Source organism: Periplaneta americana, chromosome 6 (assembly GCF_040183065.1).
Source record: "Periplaneta americana isolate PAMFEO1 chromosome 6, P.americana_PAMFEO1_priV1, whole genome shotgun sequence".
NCBI classification, from domain to species: Eukaryota; Metazoa; Arthropoda; class Insecta; order Blattodea; family Blattidae; genus Periplaneta; species Periplaneta americana.
In genome coordinates, this window is record NC_091122.1 from 59,208,142 (window position 1) to 59,229,101 (window position 20,960).

The 20,960-nt window shown below is 33.9% G+C and overlaps 1 protein-coding gene across 5 annotated transcripts in view; it reads right to left on the reverse strand.

Annotated features, from left to right (window-relative positions):
• Positions 1 to 20,960, reverse strand: part of ck (myosin-VIIa ck) — a 324,722-nt gene that overhangs the window by 41,413 nt on the left and 262,349 nt on the right. For all 5 annotated transcript variants that reach the window (XM_069828148.1, XM_069828151.1, XM_069828147.1 and 2 more), the window contains 7 exons: positions 15,381 to 15,627; positions 13,129 to 13,302; positions 11,890 to 12,117; positions 9,619 to 9,792; positions 7,312 to 7,429; positions 3,369 to 3,495; positions 812 to 981 (listed from right to left, as the gene is read on the reverse strand). In XM_069828148.1, the coding sequence (XP_069684249.1) occupies positions 812 to 981; positions 3,369 to 3,495; positions 7,312 to 7,429; positions 9,619 to 9,792; positions 11,890 to 12,117; positions 13,129 to 13,302; positions 15,381 to 15,627 (1,238 nt within the window). The remainder of the gene's footprint in view (positions 1 to 811; positions 982 to 3,368; positions 3,496 to 7,311; positions 7,430 to 9,618; positions 9,793 to 11,889; positions 12,118 to 13,128; positions 13,303 to 15,380; positions 15,628 to 20,960) is intronic.

Below are 20,960 nucleotides of genomic sequence, written 5' to 3' on the forward strand. Positions count from 1 at the left end.
TCTCATTTTATCAACCAGCAGGACATCATACAACAAATTTTGATGCGGAAATAATGGCTATTCATATTTCACTCCAACACCTACTATACAGAATAGATAAATTTCAAAATGCTGTCATTCTCTCTGATTCTAAAGCAGCATTATATGCAATAAATTCATATAAAATGATGTCAATCCAAATTAAAGAATGTCACAAAATGATCCAACAACTTCAAAAACTACAGAAAAGAATTCAATTGCAATGGATACCTGCACATTGCGGAACTGCTGGAAATGAAACTGCTGACTTTCTTGCCAAAAAAGGATCCAATTTAATTCAGAATACAAATACAAGCCTACCTTTTACATCCATCAAAAGACTAATTAAAAATAAATATAAAATCAAGCAAAACCAAGCACTATGTACCAAAGCCGAAGATAAAAAATGGAGCATTTTAATAAAAAAAAAAAAACAGAAATTATTCCAGAAATCCCACGTAAATCTGCAGTAGCAAAATTCAGACTGCTTACAGAACACGATTATTTGGCCAAACACTTGAATAAAATAGGAATTTACACAAATCCAAATTGCCCTCTATGCAACAAAGAAGAAGAAATGACTGAAGATCATCTACAAACCTGTGAAGTTCTACCTGATGGATCCACCACAGAGAAATATTGGAGAGCAAGAACACTAATGGCTTCGTTGCCAAAGCCCGGCATTAGATAAGAACAACAACATGTTTTAAGAAAATTATGCACAACTAAAAATACAAAACACAGCTCAGTTGCCATAAATGTTATTCAAAAGATTTAAGTTATATATACAGACCTGGAGCTTTGTAATCTTGTAATGCAATCACAAATTTTGATCGTTTCTTCAAGCCTTCTAGGAAGTATACAACCAAATCACGAATGTCTTCTGCATTTGGACTCTGAAATGTGAACTCCTCTCCGCGGACTGTTGAGAGTGTGAAGGTCTGCGAGAACACTTTGTTGGTCCTACACAACGAATCAACATCTCGTAAGTATGTAACTTTATACCTCTCAAGCATCACTTGTGACTGGAATGCTTTACAAGAGCTTTACTTAGGTTTCAATTACAGTGACATCATTGTGACATGTCAATAAAAGACCTTGTTTTCATAAGTGCTTATTATTTTAGTATGAATGAAGTAACTCAGCATCAAGTTCGTGATTTTTCTAAATTAAATATTATTAAATTTATATAAATACATATAACTATTTTTTCTTGTTCCTTTGGCTTATAATTTGACATGATCATTCGTAAATACAGAGTGAACCGTAAGTAATGTCATTCATTTCAGGGGGTTATTCTCTGAGATATTTCAAACAAAAGTTTAATACAATTATGCTCGTTTTTGCTTGCTTTTCGAGATAAAAATTGTTTTACATGAAACATTTCATAGCATGTTTTGGGAAAGCCATTGATTTAATTCCTAATATACTCAGTCAATTTAAGAGAGCAGTGTATTATGATACATAAATAAATTATTGAAAGAATTTTAGTTTCATCCTTTAGATGTGCAGAAATTTCGTCAAACAAATGTAACTTTTCGTTCTGAAAAGGGATTTTAAAATGTAAGATTTGTTTGGATCAAATTTCTGCATATTTAAAGGATAAAACTAAAATTCTTTCAATAATTTATTACCATAATACACTGACTCAGGATATTGGGAATTAAATCAATAGCTTTCCCAAAACATGCTATGAAATGTTTCTTATCAAATCATTTTTAAGAAGCAAAAACGAACAAAATTGTACAAAACTTTTTTTATTTGAAATATCTCAAGAAATAACCCCCCTGAAATTAATGACATTACTTACGTTTCCCTCTATACATGAACTTTAGGAATAACGAACAGCTTCTGTTTGAAAAAAATACTGATTTTAAATTATTATTATTCCTTAAAAACCCTAAAGCCAATATTTATGTAATTTCAACTTATTGATGTGCAATATTTCTATGTCATAAAATAACCTTTAGAATTTAAAAATCTCTTGTCACTATTCTTACAAATGAAAAATGGCAACAACAGCAATATGTCTTTCAAAAGCACTTGAACAATCCTGTCAAATGTTTTTATTATTTTTTAATGATTGTTATATTATTTTGTATTTTGGCATCATATAAATAACTTGCACGAAAATATTTTAAATATATCTTCTTCTGAAATATTTAATTTTTTTTTTAATTTCATGCATCCTAATATTGTTATTGTTTCAAAAGATTATTTTTTAATTAACTGTAAATTTCGGAATATGTATTATATATCTTTCGCGTAAATGTAAATCTTATAGCAGTTTTTAGTGCAGTTTATTAATACCACAAATTAATTCAAACTTTCTTTTTTGAATAATTCAAGGAAAAATTGTTCTGGGGCCAGGTATCGATCCCGGGATCCTTCGCTTAGCATGCGAACGCTCTACCGACTGAGCTACCCCAGGAACTATACACGACACAGTCACAATTTTTTCTTTTTTTATCTGCACAACTCAAAATGAGCTGACAAGACGCCAGATCTCAACTATGAGTGCACACAAATACTGTGTGACTTAAATTGTGGCTTTCTGTTAACGTACTTCCAGTAACGAATGTATTATGCAAATCTGGCTTTCAGGTAGTAGCTCCCTGTAAAGCAGGTTTGAATAATTTCAAGGAAAAATTGTTCCGGGGCCGGGTATCGATCCCGACTCTTCTTTTTTGAGTTGCCATGTAAATACTTAAAAATAAACGAAAAGTTTCGGAAAATGACAGATAAGCTTACAGAAAGTCAAGACAGACTGAAATAACTGAAATGCTAAGTCACAAACACAAAATAGGTCTACATGTTATACAACATAAATATGAAAGTCCTGAAGAAAAGTAAAAAAAATGTTCATTGTAGTGAAGAGGAAAGCTTGAGTTATAATAACATACCACAATTCAAAAAAAAAAAAATATATATATATATATATATATATATATATATATATATTTACAACAACATCTTAAGCAAAACTCTACTAAATTTAATGTACTATGAATTTCCTTAATTAACATAAATAGTAACACATGAATAATCGGAAAATAAAACAATCTAATGATGAATTAGCTTTCTGTAAAATTCTTTATTCCAAAACTGAGTACAAAACATAACCAACAAAAATACCAACCAGTTTTCTTTGGGATTTTGCATTTACATCAAAGTATTAAATTTAGTAGGTACCGGTAACACAATTCAAATCATAACCACTATAAGGTAAATACTGGTAAGTAATATAGGTTATGAAGTATCACCAGATAACATGTAACGTACTGTAATGTATCACAGTTAGAAAACACTCTTCTTTATTTCAATGCATAGTGTAAAGATAATATACTCACTTCTGACTGGCCACTGTAGTGATTTCTGGGAAAGATAATTCCAGGAGAACCTGCTCCTGGTCATCCACAACATACACTCCAGTCCAATTGACTGCTATAATTACATCATTTTTTGGTAAGTTTGGACCTGAAACAAGATACCAAATAATAATCCCGAAAGAACTTAACATACTATATTTGAACTGGTATGAGAAAAAAATAATATACAAACATTTATACAGAGTGATTCAAAAGTCCGGCAACATAGACAAACTCTGTTATTAGTGCAAATAACAAAAAATGGAAAGCGAAGAAAGTTGTTGCAAATATGTAGCTTTCAATCTAATGTGCTTGAACTTTCAGCATAGAATACACGTTGAAGCTGTACAGTACACTCGCAAGTCATAATGCTGGCAAATTAGTGGCTTTTCCATAGTTCTACCAGATATTAGATACATATTATTTGATGGAGAAAAATAATTGACGTGCAGAGTTTAGCGGATATGTAACTTCTCACACGGCAAAGAAACATTTCTTTACATTGACAACATAAGAATTCAGGGAAATTTCATTCTTGCCTGGTGATTTTCCCTGAACTTATATTGGCAACACTGCTAATTATTGAATAATTTCGAAGGAAAAATTGTTCTGGGGCCGGGCATCAAACCCGGGACCTTTGGTTAAATGTACCAATGCTCTACCAACTGAGCTACCCGGGAACTCTACCAGACACTGATCCAATTTTTCCCTCTATATCCACAGACCTCAAAGTGGCCTGACAAGCGTCAACCAACTAACATTGAGTGCACACTAACTCTGTGCGACTTAAATTGTGGTTTTCTGTTAACGAACAGTGACGTGTATTATGCAAATCAAGCTTTCAGGTATAACTCTCTATAAAGTTGATCATTTTTAATTTATCCGATATGCTTTGTATCTAATATCCAGTAGAACTAGCCACTAATTTGGCAGCATTGGGACTGGCAGCTGTGCTGCACTAATGTACAGCCTCAACAGTTTTTCTTACATTGAAAATTCAAGTACATTACATTGAACACTGCATATTTCCAACAACTTTCCCTTCTTTCCATTTTTCGCTATCTGCACTATTAACGGAGTTTGTCTATGTCGCCGGACTTTTGAATCACTCTGTATAAAGGCAAAGTTTTTTGAAAAACTGCTTCACACCCCCACTCCTGACACATGTACATATTTTATTTAATCCTAATACAATGCTTGTTAAAGAGTGTAAGAACATTCAGTGCTCAGAATTCAGCTTTCATAGGAAGGTCGATAAAGAGTATTGGTCAAAACATCAACCTATTCCCTATCTCTGTGAAATCAACATGTCCAGAAAATGACAGAAGGTTGATTTTCAAGGGAACGTTATCTGATGGAGCTATGACTGAAATCTCGTCACAGTGATTGTGGTCTATCATAATATTATTTACTTACAGTTTATTCTTAGTGTTATATTTTTCAGGACTCTATGAGGGCAATGAGGAAATTATTCTGAAACATCACTTTATAATGCGTCACTATATTTGAGAGACTGGCACATTTCAAACAGGATAAAAGAAGAAATGCTGTATATGTACAACAAATAAAAACACATGCTATACACACAGATGATTACCATAAATCTTTATATACATGCAACATGCAATGGTAAATTTCATGTTAATTTATTTGAGCGATGGCATTCTTACACTAACCTCTCTATACATAACACACGTGTAAATTTCATGAACTTATCATTATCAGCAGTTTCTTGCTATACTTGTTAAATTATCACCAGTTTCTTCCTGTACTTGATAAATGTTAACCATTACCGGCACAAATAGAATTTACCATAACAGAAACCTATTAGCAGACTTATCTATTACAATTGCAAATTCAGTGTTTAAGAAAGAGCAACTTTTAATTCCATTTATAAATTTAAATAGCAACTAATAAGCAAACATTCTGATAGGGGCATATAAAAAAAGTTAAATCTTTTTCTTCCACCATGTTAATAATGTCAAAAGAAGTGTTTATACAAATTTTGGGCACTCAACTGCAATTACGAGGCCATTCAGAAAGTGCCTTTCCCTGGAGCTGTTTACAGAAAAAAAAGCACAATTGCATGGAAAGATTTATTGAAACAGATACAACAATTGTAGCACTATTTGTTAACATATCTCCCACTGGAATTGAGACATTCGTCATACGATAGAATCAATTTTTGTATCCTTGTGTCATAGAAGTCAGCCGCCTGGGATCGGAACCAGCATTTGACAGCTGTCTGCATCTCTCTGTCGAGCCCATGATATGACAAATGTCTCAATTCCAGTGGGGAATATGTTGAAAAATAGCTCAACAATTTCTGTGTCTGTTCCAATAAATTTTTCCAATGACATTGTGTTTTCTTTCTGTTAACGGCCCCTGGTGAACTTATTTTTTTACGACCCTCTTAATTGTGGTTGAATGGCCAAAATTTGTATAAGCACTTCTTTTGACATAATTACTGTCATTGCAAGTTATCTTGAACCTTACATCCCCTAAGTCTGTCTTTGGAACTGCTCGGTACGGCGTGTACTCATCAACATAACGGCACGGCAAGGATGCCCCTCCCTCGGGTAACGTGACTCTTTTCAGAAAACGTTGATTCTTTTACCTTACGGCTCTCTACTGTAAAAGAACTTGGTTCAATACAGACATCATCTTCTCTCGATACTCCGGTTTTGAGAGAAGAACATAGTTTCGTAGCAAGCTTTAATTAACCTGTAATGAGTAAGTATTTAAATATAATCGTGTGTACACTCCTCTCTCATCCGGGCAGGGGACCGGCAATGGAGGAGTTACTACAGCTACTTCTGTACATTATATAGGCCTGCATGACTTACACCTTCAGCTAATATGTACATATTCTTATAACAATATTTTACAGGCTTATTATTTGAATTTACATTAATTTACAATTATACACAATCCATATCCCTATCATTGCTGCCATCATCGCTTGTTCCAAAATTAATTATTTCGTCAATGGCATCATCCATTCGGAATTATCTTCTTAATCGTAGACTATGTACTACTTTCTGAACACGATAGAATTCTTCGATTGTATCCCGAATAACATGTTGATCGAAGTCGTCCACTTCAACTTTACACAAGTCCTAATTCTGGAATGAAATAATATGTTTAGTAGAACTATAAGAAAATAATAACTTACAATAGTAATTCATTATGTCGTTCACAGTACACACACTATTGTACATAACTATTATAGCAATAATTTCTAAACATTACATAACTATTCTTTCCCGAGTAGTGTGAGGTTCATTCGGTTGTAATTCAATATTATTCTTAATTCTCTTCATGGAATTAATACTTTTGCCAGAGTATTTAGCCGCTCTCTCATATTCCTTAGCAAGAGGTTCCAGCAAATATTTGTTTAATTTTTCCTCCTCGCAACGCTTAATTTTATTATATTTGCGATAATTTCTCTTTCTCGGCTATGGATAACAGCGTTACTTTTTCTCCGCGGTGGTGTGATTTCATCATAATTACTACCCTGTGGTTGCTGCTCCATGGTAACACTACTGGTACGCAGTGAAGGAAATAGCTCTATGTTTCTTGACAAGAGATTATGCTGCGGAGCATGCGCAAACAACTCAGTTGGCTCCACCCGCGTTACGCGCTTCCTTCCCTCTGCCCCTCTGTCTCCGCTCAGAAGGTTCAAGATAACTTGCATTAACAATAATATGGCGAAAGAAAAAAATTTAAATTTTTTATCTGGCCCATCAAAATGTTTGCTTGTAAGATGTAAACAGAATGTTTCCGTAAAAATATGGAACATGAAAGAAAGTGTTACTAGGAAGCAAATAGATTTCACTTAAGTTTTACATAAATATAGGCAGAAGAAATAGTATTGGCATTTTATAGAGAGTATATTTCATTTACAAATACCGAAAGTTCTTACCAGAATTCCTATATGCTTCATAGAATCTGGAGAAGAGAAGAGGCCACTTGAATTTGGCATAACTAACCACATCCTCCTTCACTCGAAGAGCTGGAACTTTTTCTTTCAAATAATAACTCTGTCAAAAACATTTCCAAACACAAAATAAGCAAGCAACAAACGAAATTAATTAACAAAAATGTGAAGTATAATTACTAAAATGTTCTTGAAAATAATGAATGCAAGCAACATAAATCGCATAACGTGATAATTTACAAAGCACAATAACACATGAAATATTATAAGAACATAAATTAATAACACATGAAATACCGTATTTCAAGAACATAAATGAATCACGTATGTACAAAAATGAAATATGATTTTAGTAGAGCATTTGTCAAAGGAAAATGGTTACAATGAAAAAGAAAAAAAAAAAAAAATTGAAAAAGTACTATGCAACTCTTTTGTTAGTGTACAGAACATTATTAAAAGTCATAATAATTAAAATATTATATTATAGCTCTCGGATTTTTAGGACATGTAAACTAAAGCTAGGTTCTTTCGCAGTGTTTTTAGAAATTTACAGTTTTTAAAACAACATCTGGGATTTTGTCTTTTTATTACTATTTTAAAGAAAGGAAAGAATGCAGCATATTATTATGTTCCAATCATTCATTATATATTTTTGCACAGTTTGAAAAGACTATGATTGTGATGCATTATCCTTATGAACTGTGTAATACCCTACTTCTTGAATTATGATGAAAATATTTCACGATTTAAGTTCAATATTCAAATCTGTCACTTAAGATTTTTTTCTATTAGCACTGTACGACAAAATGCTTGTAAACATTTTCAGAGATAAACTCTTTTGGCCACTACGGTCCTCAGATCTGTATCAGGCTATTATTTGTGGGGGACACTAGAACACAGTCTACATGAATACTTCGTATACTACAGACGAAGTTAAAGACAACATAAGAACAGAAATTAGAAGAATTACGTAAGGAGAACTTTCGTGAGTCAATTCTAATTCTGATCAAAACATGTCGGAAATGTGTGAATGCAGATGGACACAACTTACAATAACTTTTGTAACACATGTTAGTAACTTACTCATTATGGAATAAAAAATTTTTATTGTGTGCATGCTATTATTAATAAAAAGTTAAATGTGTTTAACTACGCTGTATACACCACATGCCATAGGAACTATGGAGAAAGTTACAAATAGGAATGGTCACTACTCACCACATACGCATGTGCTTTATTGGGCCAGACCAAAGCAGAATGCTCTATAGCAGACGTGTCCAAAAGCGTACTCGCGAGTAAGCCCCTGAACGGAACCGAAGCCAGTACGTAATGAGCCCACTCCGCCTCACCCATCCCCACCTGTACTGTACTCAATGTTTACGCGCAAACGAAGAGCAGTGGCGGACTGTCATTACCATTGTGTTGGTCGGCATGTTCGACCATTTGACAATGTTTTCTAATCATGGACGTAGTACATTCAAGGATGAATGGGAAGATGATTTTTTTGTGTTAGTCGGGGAGAATGAATTATTCCAGTTACCAAGTTTGCATTCGCTCACGAATATTCCCCAGTCAAAAGTAGATGCATATTGCCAAATCATGGAAAGTCTCAAAACAGATTTCAAAGAAAGACGATTTGGAGACTTCAGAAACATTGAAAAAAATTTTTCCTTGTTCGCGAATCCGTTTACAATGAACATTGCAGACGTGAGACCTAAAACAAATTTGGAGTTGTAACAATTCAAAGTGATATATTGTTCAAAGCCAAGTGTAAAAATTTTGTTGGTGTTGACATATTTAGAAATATTGATGCATGTAAATAGCCGTGTTTAAGGTCCTTTGCTTTGAGAATCTCAGCTATGTTTGGTTCCACATATACTTGTGAACAGTTTTTTTTAGAAAGTAACCCATATAAAATCGTGTAAAAGATCTCATATGACAGGTGAAAGTCTTCTTGCGTAGTTAATATTGGCTGCTATGAAACCAATCCTAATCTTGAGAGCTAGGTAACGTAAATGTTGTTTATTTACAAAGGATGCTTCATAGTGTGTCAAGATAATGTACAAACGTATGCTATTTCTTATTCTCTTCATGTTATTATTTGTAAACATAAGCAGACTGTAGCCGCAATCCCCCACTGATCGCTTCCATCTGTTGAGGTAAAAGTCTCTCCCCCTTCTCTAGCCTTACAGCACCCTGTGTTCGTCAGGCAGCATCCGGAGCACGAAAGACGATACGCTTTTTGGAGACCTCTGCTCTATAGTATATGTACAGTAATCCATGCAAATGTACCTTTTTATATGCCTGCACAACCAACTGACCCCATCGATCTACAGCCTTGTCAGCACTTGCAAGGCAATAATCCGGTATGTAGCTAGGAAGCAAATTGTACAGGCGATCCACATTTAAATCCGAGCAATACTCTATATAATACTGCTGGGCGGCAATCATGGCCAAATCCTCCTCCTGTGAACAAGCAAGGTATTCAAAATCAAAACATGGTAACATAAAACAATCACTTTGTATTTTCAATTCGTTTAAGTAATTGTTTTATTGGTTTCATCAATCATCATCATCATCATCATCATCATCATCATCATCATCATCATCATCATCGCAGTTGAAGAATCCAGGGAAGGAAGATGCTAAGTCACTTTTTGTTTATTTTTGTTTTTCGATTCCATCTGCTAGTATTGTTGTTGTTTTCTAAATGTTTCATTTGACCTCTTGCACTCCAATATTTTTCAAAGATATTGTCACGGTCAGCCACTGAAGGCACAGATTTTGAGGTGTTCCGAATCCATTTCTTGGTTTGAGTTGCACAATGGGCAGTTAGGGGACTGATATATTCCAATTCTATGCAGGTGCTTGGCCAAACAGTCATGGCCTGTTGCCAATCTAAATGCAGCTACAGACGATTTGCGTGGTAAATCGGGAATTAACTGTGAATTATGATGCAGAGAGTTCCATTTTTTCCCCCTTGAGATTGTGTTATCAAATTTTGTTTCTTGAAGTCTAAGTATGTAGATTTAATAAATCTTTTCACAGAGTAATACGTAGATTTAATAACAGGTTTGTAAGTAGCAATGCTGTCCTTCTTTGCTAAAGCATCCGCATTCTCGTTTCCCAGGATTCCACAATGGGATAGTATCCATTGGAATACAACTCTTTTATTGAGTGATATTAATTGAGAGAACATTTTAGTTATTTCTGCTGTCTGAGATGAAGGTGTGTGTCTAGAGACTATTGATAGAATAGCTGCTTTGGAGTCTGACGATACAACTGCATTCTTAAATTTTATTGATGTGGCATAGAAGATTCCTGAGACTTTCACTTATTGCAATGATTTCTCCATCAAAACTTGTTGTTCCATATCCAAGAGATCTATAAAGTGAGAAAAGACAGTACATAACACCTGCACCTTGTTCCCTGGAGATCAAGGATCTGTTGGTGTATAAATGAAGCCAGTTTTGTGGAGGGTACCTAATATTAATTGTCTCTAAGGACAGTCGTTTCATTATTTCGGTGTTTACTTCTGATTTCTTCTGTTAAATTAAGATTATACTCTATATTTAATAGAGTTAAAGGGTTTGGTTTAATTTGTAAGTTTTCTTTTAAATTCGGGATGTTGATTTTTTGTTTTAATTCTTGAACCATGGATATGAAACATTTTTGAGTTTTTAATCTTTTTAATCTACAGCCATCTGCTAGTATGTGAATGTGAAGTTAAGGTGTGTGACTAATGCCTACCCACTTCACGTGAGTGATTCGGGTTCCACATACTGCGGATAGATGACAGGACTGTGACCCATTTTCAAGTTGCACACCACTCCAGCGGGCCACATTATGCATGATGTGTATCTGTGAAGAGTTATGTCGTGTACTAGTATAAGTGTTCGCGTAAGTATAGTGAATGGGTGAAGATAGTGGTGATGATGATGAAGGTGAGGAATGGAGAAGGGGGAAACCCAGTGATAGCACGTAGCCTACTCTTGTCAAATAGCACCAAGTGGGCCACCAGGCTTAACATCCCCATCCAACGGACGATCACTATCAACAGTGACATATGCCTCCTCTTCATATGCACTGTGGAGAGATTTGAGGTTTAATCCAAATATATTGGTGCACAATTTAATGATTAGAAGTTGTGCACTGCCATCTCTCCTAGTTTCGAGGTACAAATTTTACATGAAAATTTCTGACCTCGCCAGGAATCGAACCCGGGCCGACTAGTGTGATAACAGCGACAACAAATGAAGGTCCACGGAAAGAACATGCTAAGTCACTTTTCTTAAATTTTACAATGGAGGTTTTCTTAAGTTTAATACACTGATACAACGTCATTAGTTTATACCTAATTTAGTTTAAGTTAGCAATGTTACAATGTAAGCTTTTTGCCATTTTGATTTACTAGAAAGATAGTTCACTTTATGAGCTATCGTATAGAGTAAGTTGGGTAAAAGTATATCTCAGCCCTATTTACGAGTATCGCATCCCTGGTGCAGACTATTAATGTGTGCAAGTTTAAACTATTCAAAGTTTGTAAATTACAATGGTAGATACCTTATCGCAACGATATTCTCCAAATTTTACACCTCTCACTACTTGTTGGTAAATGAGATTTGTTGCCACAGGGTCTTCTGTGGGTTCATGCCAAGGAGCAAAAATTTCTTTGCGGAAGAATAATCTCCATGGAGCATTCCTTTCTTGAGCACCTTGTTCCTTAGCATATTGTTCACACTGAGATATGGCATCCATTACATGGTCACCTCCACTGCCCAAAGACGAAACCTACAGAACACAAAAGCAAGAATTGAAATCACTCTTCAAGTAATATAATTGATACATTATTCTGAAGTCGTAATTATAACAGACTCATATAACAATTCAGACATGAAAAAATCATGATACCAATCAATGCAAATAGCTTCTTGAATTTATTTCCAATGATTTTCTTTACTAAACAATATAATAATATACGGCTTACATGCATTTTCGGTACTGTCAGCCTATTTGATAATATCAATTCATATTCTTATCTGGAAATACTACATTTTATTATTTTTTGTTCATGAAACATAATCGTATTATTACTAATGTCGTAAAAGACGAGTATTTCCCCTGGACCAAAAATAAATACAAATAGAGTACTGCTACTTTCGTTGACCTTCTTTTAGGAGATATATAACTGCGGTACGTATAATGCATCTGTTCCAAAAATACTTCATTAAGAACTATGAAAATGTATACTTATGCATTTATCGTTTTAATTGCAGTTCATAAATTGCTGAATGTACTAAAAATAAAATAAGCAATTTTCAGTCACAAATTAAATTCCACTCGGAAGAAACATAGTTCATAAAAACGCAGATCTGACACGAATAATAGACCCACATTATTGTATTTTAAATTTTAAATTTATACAACAGTAAAAATGTAATTAAAATTATTCAAAAAGAAACAAGATGAAGCAAGTAAACTGAGAGAAAGATTCAAAATAATAGAAGATACTGGAGAAAAAAAATCAGTAATATTATGGAAAAACATCACAGAATCAAAAAGAACATGAAACAAGTTTTCAGGAACATCAAATTACAAGACTTATGAACCAAAAGCTTATAAATTCCTAAATAAGCTAAATAACAAATACTGGTACTTAACACCAAGTACCAGTCATGCATAAATGTGTATAGTGGACAAATAATTATATATATATATATAAACTATTAGCTATATTTGTAAACTCATTATTTAACTTATACTAGATTATTTTATGATAAAAAATAGTGATACTCAACTTACCTTGTCAAACAGGGCAATATATAACGAGAATCCGAACTGGTCTTTGAGTCCAATTTTGTCTGATAATTGATTGCACAGTTCCCGGGCCGTTGTTGCTGAATCTGCTAGCAGAGTCTTGGTATTCCCATCCATGAATGTAATAGGTAACATGATGGGTTTCTTTGATTTTGTGGCCTGAAAAAAATAGTTTAGATATGTTTTATTTACATATGTTATTATGTTTCTGTTTATAAATTTCACTTCAAGATTACCAGTTGATTTCAAAATTTGTAGTACTACACATCATGTCAACAAAAACAGAAGGTGAAATTAAGAAAGTGTATGAAATGGAACCATCAACTGCACCAAGTAACATATTTACATAAAAAAAAAAAAACTGATACGTCTTCAGTAAATGAAATCTGAAAAGAAATGAAAAAGAGAGCAGAAGAAAGAAAAATGATAACTTCTGAAAACTGTCTGTTACTTGTAATAAAATAAACATGGAAAACTTTTATATCCTGTGGAGTTATGATTATCACCATCTTCAATTATCATCGTTTCTTCTAACTATCGTTCACTGTTTAGTACCATTATATTCGATTTCCATCGACATTTTATTAATACAGTAGAACCTCTATTATCCGTGGTAATGAAGGGGGTGGACTGGACGGTTAATCGAAAAAATCGGATAATCCGTACCATAAAATATTTTCATAAGTCCATACTACAGCCTCATAATATTTCTCCGTAGTGTTGTGTTTAACATGCTAGATAGTGAATCAGTAGTTCACTAATTTAATTTTGGTTTATAAGGGCCAAGGAAGTTCCTTATGATGGTTGTTTGCAAAAGAATAGGGGTAGTAGAGGGCTCCTGTTTTAGATCTACATACGTTATACACTTTATCATTATTTTCCATTAAATTGTGCACAATTGTAACGCCAATCACGTATTCTGATGCGAAATGAGCCGCGGTTTTTCTTTTCCCAAACCTCTCAATTATTTGCATTTTTATTTTGATACTTAGCAAAACATTTTTGACACCCGTGGAAGATATTTTGCATAGAAGTTATGAAGTACGGGCATTCGAGCAGTAGGACAAGGACTGAATGCTGCACAGATTTGCTATATATTGTGCGGAAGTTCTTAGGACTATTTCTTTGAAAGCAGGTAGTGACTATTTTACAAGCTGGGAAAAACACCTTCAAGTAACATTCTTATTGCTATATGTAAGGTATAGCACTAAGTTTCTTACATGTTTATTTCCGCAGTAAACAAAGAAAGAAAGAAAGAAAAGAGCAAAGGAAAGACAGTCGGATAATCCGCCGATTGGTTAATAGGGTCACAGATAATCGGGGTTCTACTGTAGTTACTATTGTATGATCACAGTTTAGTATATACAGTCACGAAGCTTGAGTTGTTGAGAGTACTAGGAACAACAGACTGTGCCGGTACTATTTCGCATTGTCTGTGATGAGGTGATAGTAGCGATCCTAGAGGTTAGCAACTATCTATGGATGCATATTCCCTACGTATTGAGCTTCGTGACTGTATATACTAAACTGTGGTTAAATAATAGTCATCTGCAATATTCTTTGACTGTTTGCAGCTAGAGTGATAGTTTTAGTTCAGCAAAATGGCTCTAAAAAGTGTTATGTGTATGAAAAGAATAAAGAGATCTAGATAAATACGTTACATTAAATACGGTACATATTGAAAATTATGATTTTAAGACAGGTAAATAAATTGTGGACAAAGGACTAACCTATATGTACAAAATTCTATGTTCAATGAATGGAATAATCATTGCTGGAATAAATAACTATTAAAACTTGGCAAAATTAGCAGTAACTGGAACATATAATGATTAAAGCTTGTTATGACGTTATAATGAAAAGGGGACTTTTACATCGAAAATGAGGGGTTTGGTGCTTAATAAATTTTATAGTTTTCTTGTTAAAGTAACATAAGAAAAAGTAATGGATTTAATCAAATTATTAATTAAACTCAGTGTGATAATGTTAAGGGATGCTATTCTCTGTAATACATTATTTTTTTCTAAATAATAATCTAAAAGAAAAATGTTTGTATGCGGCTAGGTTTTATTTTCGAAATTAATTGTCGCTATAGTTATCATCATTGTCACAGTTTTGTGAAACGAGATTAACTGGTATAATCGAAGCTCCAATTTATTTTTAATCCAACACGACTTGAATAATACAAAATCAAAATGAAATTAAAAAGAAAGAGAGAATAGATTACTGCACCATACCTGTAACTCCAGCCAACTAGGGGGCTGGTTTCGAGTACCATTGTTGAATGTTCTTTTCAATCTGTCCTCACAGTAGGGTGCGTATCCAGGTGGGCCCTCACGAATGAAAGCTCGCAAGTAATTGACGAACTTCTCTGATGGAGCAAAACAGCCTACACACAATGAAAGAAGAATCCAGCCTCTAGCATGTGATGATTTCGATGGGTTATTTGTTAGCTGTTTGCAGATTTGGCAGTAGATTTCATCCCTGAAATATAATTGAAACAATATTTGATATTAATTATAGTATTCAAATATACGAAATATTTTGGAACTTAATTTAATAACAGTACTATCATGTCACTCTATAATTCTATTTATGAGCAATTCATTGTAATTATTAAGTTATTTTGTGTAACTTCTGTCTATGTGTAGTTCACTGTATTAATTTTGTATACCGGCTATTCCATCTCAAATCGACTGAAATATAGAGAAAATTAACCTTGCAATTTTTAAATATAATGAAACTTTTTCTGTCCGTTGACAACTGTGATAGAATGCTTTGTGCAAAGTTTGCGGCATCAGAACTTCATAGTGTTTAAATTAAAAATATTTTAATTTATCGTATTTTCATAAAATTAGCAACTTTAAACTGTTGTGGTTCCGAAACCCTTTCACCCGATGATCAAAATCATGGTTTATTTTGATACTAAGAAATTAAAGTTTATATTGAATGTAAACAGTTTTTCTTACTTTTTATGGAAATGGAAAAATTTAGATTTTTCTTCATTAAGACGCCTTTGCCCACGAAAAAATATTTTTAAAATATATGGTTAGATTCCGCATTGAAAGTGCAAATAAACACACATTTTTTACCCGGTGCACCGTTGATAAGAAAGTATTGAAAATATCAAATAAAGAAAATAAATAGTATGCGCGTGAACTAACCAGCTGACTGTAGGTAGTCGAGACAAGCAAGGCCAGAAGACAAACACGTAATGTGTCGTCTAGCAGTTATGGCTGGGCTAGCTTTATCACTAGTTTTCATAAACACAGGGGTAAAATGACGCCCAATGCTCGCTTATCTTCAGCTCTCGGCCAGGCGTGGAGTACTGCGCCATTCAAGTCTAGGTGTGTGAAAATAATTTATTTAATACCCTCGAAACTTATTGCCGAGCCACTAAGCAAACAATGCCGAATCCCTCTTAATAATGCAAGGTTTCTTCTCAATATTTTTTACAAATGGGCAAAAAGCCTAAAAGTAAGTAAAATCAGATTATCTGTCTCTCTGTATACAATAAAAATAAGTATTACTTCTTATCATAATCTACTAAATATCAGCTTCAAAATGAGCTCCCGTTCAATGTTCTGCAGTAAATGGTTCCAGAGTTCTGAGCGCTGAAAGAGGCTTGTTTTTATAAAATACGCTAAATTTTTCGCTCAATAGTACGAAAACCGTTTGACTTTCGATAGTATATTTTTGAAAATGCACTCTCCTCAGCACCTTGTATAAATAGGGAAAAAATTAGAGTATTAAAAAAATGCGAGGTTTTTTACTGATCGATTTCATATGGAATAGCCCATACAGTAATTTCTGTCTATGTGTAGGCCATTGTAAACTATTGTTAGTCATTGTATATAATTTCTGTTCATGTATAGTTCAATGTAATCATTCTTAGTTATTCTGAATAATTTATATACAGGGTGATTCACGAGGATTTACCGTCCTTTACGGAGCTTATTTCCGAAGACATTCTGAACAAAAATGTCATATAAACATGGGTTCTATTCTCAATATTTACATAGTTACGTTTCGTTATTGGAACGTTTGCTGTGAACGTGGGATCTTGGTCAGTGTGCAGTCAGCAGCCAGGGCAAGCGCTACGGAAATCAAAGATAGCTGTATGCAGTTACATAGAGCGACGAGTCCCGTTCACAAGCATGCGGCCAAGTGTACTCAAGCGGCTGGCGACATTTTTTTAAAATGTGTTTGAAACTCTCCAAGACTGTAAATTAGGATGCAAAATTGAACTGCAGTTAATTAATTCGGTGGAAGTGGTGTGATTTGTAATAATTGTTTTGATAAATGCATAAGAATTATGTAATTTTCTACTTAAAAATAGAAAAAGATGTCTGTACGAAGCAACTAAGGAGTTCACAGCACATTTTTAGCTTCATAATACTTGCCAATTAAGGAAAAGATACTTCTGAGTGGTTCATTCTCTATTTGAATTATTCTTTTACCTTCAAACTGAAGAAAAAACGTATTTTACAAACAACTATAAATTAATGTAACTATGAAAATATTGAGAATAGGAACTATGTTTATACGAAATTTTTTGCTCAAAATATCTTCAGAAATAAGTTCCATAAAGGACAGTAAATCCTCGTGAATCACCCTGTATAGTACTAATTTGTAATTTTAAGACTTTTTATGTAGCTTTTAAGATTTCGACAATGTCAGAAACTTGTGCATGCTATAAGTTCATTGACAGCTGATAACGGTAATGACAATAATAAATGTTTATTGTGCAATAAAGAAGATACCAAGGACATGGAACATCTAAAAATCTGTGATTCTGTGGAAAATTTTATGGACCTTACATCTAAATATCGGGAAGCAAGAAGGAAAATGACTTTACTGTTAAATATTGAGCATCAGACACACATATAATAAATATACGGTATTATTATTATTATTATTATTATTATTATTATTATTATTATTATTATTATTATTATTATTATTATGTTGTGTCTGTCACTTTCTTGAAATGTATCTTCATATAAAGTACATGATTTATTAACACCTAAATCATTAGCCTACAATACATTAAAGTGTGGTTTTTCCTTTTAAGTCAGTTAAACTCACTGGCCCCTTTAGAAGCCGTACTACATACCATTCTTTCTTTTTACTTCATTTCCTCATTTTTCCCGCAGAGATCTATACGGTCTTATAATAATTATGTTCTATAAAGACATATGCAGTGTCATTCCAAACATTGATCTTCAGAGACTTTAGTTGGGGGGAGGGGGGAGTCAAAGCTAAAGAAACATTGAGAAAGAATTGAAATTACTTTTAAAAGTGGTCATTACTCACAATCTTTGTTGGTTTCCGAGTTACAGCAAGTTAAACAAAGGAGAGTTTGCACTTGATGTACTGTAGTATTCACGATTCAATCTTTGTCTGTTAGAATCTCAATGAAAAATACTTTCCTGAGCCTTCTTGTATTTCTGATTGAATAATTTATCCATCTTGAGCTGTTCTAAATAGATGAATATCGTCCACAGTGATAAATCTCAAACGAGATGCCATGTTTTAACATCGAATCAGGCATATGGTAAACTTTGTTCGCCTACATTATCCGGCTAGAGGTAGTGGGTCTGCTATTGAAATAACGTGAGGTGAATGGCTCTGATTTGCTCTTTCATCAACGACGTCAACACACCATTAAGCGTTTAGCATATGACGAGGGTGCGAAAACTCTTTAATATATATTTTTTTTTTATCCAATGCCACCAGGTTGTCTTTTCGACATTTCTGGTCTTCTCTCCTGGCTGTGGCTTAATTGTAACCCACTTCTGAGGTTGGGGCGCCTGGAAGGCGGAGTTACATTACCCCGATGATGTGATAGGATGATTATGATAATGTAGTGCCAGGAGAGGTCTTAAATCTAAACTTAACCTAAATTCCAGACCATGGACGAACACAGGAATAATCCCCTTTAAGGAAAAATTCCTGTGCTCTAACCAGGAATCGAACCCGGGACCTCATGAACTCTGACCACTAGACCATGAGGCTGGTCAAACTCTTTAATATAATCTGTAACGTAATGATGACATGATTACTAAAGAAAACTTAGTCACACTATCGAGGATAGAAGTTACACTAGCTATAAATTGTCATGATGTCAAATTATGCATTCCACACTACATAATAAATAATGATAATTTTAATATTCATCAATCCTGGGCGCACAATATATAACAGAATGATTCAAATCTTGGCATATCCTGATGATGTTGTACTGATTAATAGATCTATGCAAGAATTACAATCGAGCTTTACCCAACTAGAACAAGAAAGTATCAAAATAGGTTTGAGAGTGAACACTAGTAAAACTAAATATATATGATTGCTACAAGAGAGGAAGGTAGATGGATACACAGCAATAACATAATAATTGGAAGAAACAATTTTGAAAGACTACAGAGCTTTAAATATCTCGGGAGTGTGATAACTGATAATAATATGGTATTGACAGAGGTTAAAGAAAGATTACAGGCGGGAAATAGACGCTATTGGGCCTTGCTTCCTTTGTTACGATCTAGGGATCTCTCAAGTAATGGGAAAAAGAAAATATATAGAATAATAATCAGACTGGTGGTTACATACGCCTCCGAAACTTGGTCTTTCTTAATAAATGAGGAAAGGAAAATTGCGGCATGGAAAAGAAAAATTTTGAGAAGAATATATGGGCCCAATATGGAGAATGGAAAATTAGAACTAACAAGGAACTTTATGAGATACATTGTGAACCACATATAATGGGTGTAATTAGAAGTGCAAGGTTGAGACGGGCCGGCCACATTGAAAGAAGGAAGAGGGATCTTTATTGAAAAAGATTTATAGAGAGAAGCCAGATGGTAGATGACAGTGTTGAGAGACCTAGGAAGAATGGATTGAAGGCATTAAAGAAGATATAAAGCAGATGGCTATAAAGGCATGGAGGAGAAGAACTCAGGACAGAAGAGAATGGGCTTCTATTGCTAGGCAGGCTCTGTTCCTTCAAGGAACATAATCGCCGTGGAGTAGTAGTAGTAGTAGTAATAGTAGTAGTATTTATTTAACCTGGTAGAGATAAGGTCATCAGGCCTTCTCTGCCCCTCTATCAGGGGATTACAACTATAATATGAAGAATAAAATTACAACTAATATTAAATTTAGAATTACAATTACAATAAAAGTTAAAGTACGACAAGATTACCTGATTAATGAAAGCTAGACCATTTATCATAGAAGTTATGAACAAAGAATATTTTTGTATTTACTGAATTACAAATTAAACCTAGAATAACAAAAATCTATAGTGATGAAATTACCATATATTGAGATATTTTGTGATAGATTAAGAGAACTATTTACAAGAAACCATGTCTGAACCAGTCTCAATTACTGACCAAGTGCCTAGTAAGTTTGTGTTTGAATTCAATTTTATTTCGACAGTCCCTGATGCTAGCAGGTAACGAATTCCAGAGTCTTGGGAGGGCTATTGTGAAAGAGGATGAGTATGAGGAGGTGCAATGGGATGGTATTGTTAGTATTGTTTCATGGCGAGAGCGTGTGTTCAAATTGTGGTGGGAAGAAAGGTAAGTGAAGCGAGACGACAGGTACGAAGGAAGAGAAGAGTTCAAGATTTCGAAGAGAAGAAGAAGTGAATGTAAATTCTTTTCTTATCTAGTTTGGAGTAATATGATCATATTTATGAACATTGCTTACAAAACGTACACACAAATTATGAGCACGTTGAAGTTTCGTTTTTTTGTCGCTGGAAAGGTCAGTCAGTAAAATGTCGGCATAGTCAAAAGGGAAATGCAAGC